Source organism: Dromiciops gliroides, chromosome 6 (genome assembly GCF_019393635.1).
Source record: "Dromiciops gliroides isolate mDroGli1 chromosome 6, mDroGli1.pri, whole genome shotgun sequence".
Lineage (NCBI taxonomy): Eukaryota > Metazoa > Chordata > Mammalia > Microbiotheria > Microbiotheriidae > Dromiciops > Dromiciops gliroides.
Window position 1 is genome coordinate 60,475,443 of NC_057866.1, and position 3,331 is coordinate 60,478,773.

The 3,331-nt window shown below is 33.5% G+C and overlaps 1 protein-coding gene across 1 annotated transcript; it reads left to right on the top strand.

Annotated features, from left to right (window-relative positions):
* The first annotated feature begins 364 nt into the window (after positions 1 to 364).
* LOC122731991 (40S ribosomal protein S17-like) lies at positions 365 to 769 on the top strand. The gene has a single exon (XM_043972212.1). It carries the CDS (start codon positions 365 to 367, stop codon positions 767 to 769), a length of 405 nt encoding a protein of 134 aa, XP_043828147.1.
* Positions 770 to 3,331: the final 2,562 nt, after the last annotated feature.

Below are 3,331 nucleotides of genomic sequence, written 5' to 3' on the forward strand. Positions count from 1 at the left end.
ATCTTATTGTGTTCTAACCAAGCTTGGGTGGAAGCATATCCTTTTACCTAGATAAGGGAAGGCTTCTTCATCTAGGGGTCACTCAGTCCCCTACCCCATCCATAGCATAAAATGGATATAGATTCTTTGAATTAATGGTCAAGACTGAGAGTACTCTGGTATAGCTAGGGCTGGTCTGAGTAAAGACAAGGTTCAACTCTCAGCTATATTGACCATCTACTAATATGAAGGGTATATAAACTGTGAGCTACACCACTATAATTATGTTTGGTGTGAGAGAGATGGTCAAATGACCATTGTTTTATTTAAAACCTGCTGGCCTTATTAATAAAATGATTAAATTCCTTCACCCCCAGCAGCTAACATGGGGCGTGTTGGGACCAAGACCTTGAAGAAGGTAGTGCAGGTCATCATCAAAAAGTACTACACCCACCAGAGCAACAACTTCCACACCAACAAGCACATGTGTGAGATCACCATCATTCCCAACAAGAAACTCCACAACAAGATCGTGGGATATGTTACTCATCAGATGAAGCACATCCAGAGAAGTCCTGTGAGAGTTATCTCCATCAAACTGCAGGAAGAAGAAAGAGAAAGGAGGGATAGCTATGTCCCTGAGGTCCCTGCTTTGGATTATGATATCATTGAAGTGGACCCTGATACCAAAGAAACGTTGAAACTCCTGGACTTGGGCAGTTTGTCCAACGAGCAAGTTTCCCAGTCCATGGTTAGGATGTATGTTAGAAAACATACAACATGTACCTAACAAAAAACATAAAATACTTAAACACAGAAAGAATAATGCAGTAAGAATGCCTCTAGGCAATAACATTGAAGTATATAAGCTAGTGTGAAAATCTAATAATACCAATACATTGCAATACTGAATTTACTACTTTACCTTGATAGTAGGCATATAGTTCTTTAAACATTACATTATCATATTAATTATAGATTTTTCATAAAAAGGAATGATGTTTACTAACAACACGTGGTAAAATTCTTTGAGGCCAAACCAACTTCCTACCATTTTATTTAAAAAATATGTGAGAACAGAATTTTTACTACTTAAATAAGTTTAATTTTGGATATCAATATTTTTCTCTGACAAGTCATGAAATATTTAAAATAGGCAAAGTAATACAAATAAAAGCTATAATACTCCCTCTTCCTTATTTTATGATGTGATTTTATGTGATATTCTCAGAACTTCTTCCACGGGGTTTTATAATTATATGGTGTAGTGTTTGCAGAACACTTCACTCTCAACAGACATGATCATGTAGATTTGAAATAGCAACTATAATCTTATCTAGCATGTTAAAAAATAAAATCAAGTTGGATTTTTAAAAAAATACACCAAATAAGCTAAACTTTGGCTGATTCAATAGTGATGTACCTATAAGCATAACCAATATGCAGAGGTAAGTATTTCTCATTCTGACTACTAATTTGGAAGTTAATATTATTGCTGTTTTATATGAATCACTTTTGTGTTTATATAAGATATGAATACATTTAAACATTAAAAAATAAGTCATTTAATTTCAGTAACTGTTTGACTTTTGCCATATTATTCAGTGTCTAGAAGAACAGTTTATTCATGCTCAAATGATCTTTGATATAATCACTTTAGGCATTCCCTCCAAGAAGCAGAAAATAACCAATCTATTTCCATAGATACTATAAGACTTTTGTCCATCATTATCAGGCTGGGAACCTTTGACATTGAAAGTATAACATCAGAAAAATGGAGGCTTAATGCTTATTTTTCATTCTCTCTTAAAGAGTTCATCTTTATTTTTTCATACATTTCCTGATAATATACTTTGCTCAGTTATTCTTCAGTGTTTCCTGTTTGTTACATGTTGTAGCCTATTCACATCTACCTTGCAACATCCACTCCCTTTTATTTGATACACATTTTGAATTCTTTGAAAGCTGTGGTGATCCATGATTCTCAGTCAGATAAAGAGGCTAGTAGTAAATATCAGAAGATCAGTAATAAAGGTGGACATTCTTTTCTGAGAGAAGTTTGGGGTCATTAAAGGATATTGTGTCAAGTCTGAAATCAAGAAGACTCATCTTTCTGAGTTCAAATCTATCCTTAGACACTTAGTATCTGTGTCACACTGGGCAAGTCACTTACTCCCATTAGCTTCAGTTTCCTCATGTGCAAAATGAGCAGAAGAAAATGGCAATATGTTTTGCAAGAAAACCCCAACTAGGGTTACAAAGAGTCAGGCATGACTGAAATGACCAAGCAACAACAAAATAATATACATTTCTATAATTCTATTTACATAAACATACCACATGATATAATCTGTATGACATTTTATATACATTTAGTGCTCACTGCATGGATGGTTTTTTAAAATATTCGTTAAAAGGCCTGCCATTAGGTCATCTATAATGACCTAATATATAATCAGAAGTATAGTAAATCCCTTTTCCACTTGGATCCAGTACTAGAAATCCTCTAGAACAGGGGCCTACACTGACAAGCATATGTCTCCCTGTTTTATTGATCAACTTCTATTTTTAATCAGAGGATTTTGAAAAAGATTATTTCTTTTATTCTATGAATAAAATAATTTTCATGTAGGAGTGGGAGACATCTTATTGGAGATGAGCTTTTTAAGATAGTATTTTTGCTCCACAAAATTAAATGTATGAGGGTATATATTTATGTGTGTATATGTATATATGTATGTATGTATTCATATATATGCAGAGCAACATATAGTAAATTGTCAACATATATACAAAATAAATACACTTACATTCAAAAATGTAAAGGTAAGGGCAGCTAGGTGGCACAGTGGATAGAGCACCAGCCCTGGAGTCAGGAGTACCTGAGTTCAAATCCGGCCTCAGACACTTAACACTTACTAGCTGTGTGACCCCGAGCAAGTCACAACCCCAATTGTCTCACTAAAAAAACAAAACAAAACAAAAAAATGTAAAGGTAAACATATTATTTACTGTGAAATTTCATTTGTAAATGTCCCCCTCCCCTTTCCTCATTAATATTTTTATCAAAGATGTCTTACATATTCGATGAGATGATTCTTACTTTTTTCCATCAAAAATTTTCCATCATCATGGGAAAATAGGTCAATAATTGACATTTTTTCTGTCACATTTTTCATAATTATTAAATTCTTATTTTTTCTCAAACCTTTGGCATCTTCCCCTATTTCAGATATCTTGAGAATTGATACCCCCTTTTCCTCATAATTATATTGAATCCAGAATGAAACACTTCTATGTACACTTGATCCAATATTCCTGTTTTTCCTGTTTGTTTCCATTTGCTTTGCTT

What these genes read in the sequence shown, in the direction of transcription:
- LOC122731991 (XM_043972212.1), top strand. Translation starts at nt 365, where the DNA reads ATGGGGCGTGTTGGGACCAAGACCTTGAAGAAGGTAGTGCAGGTCATC.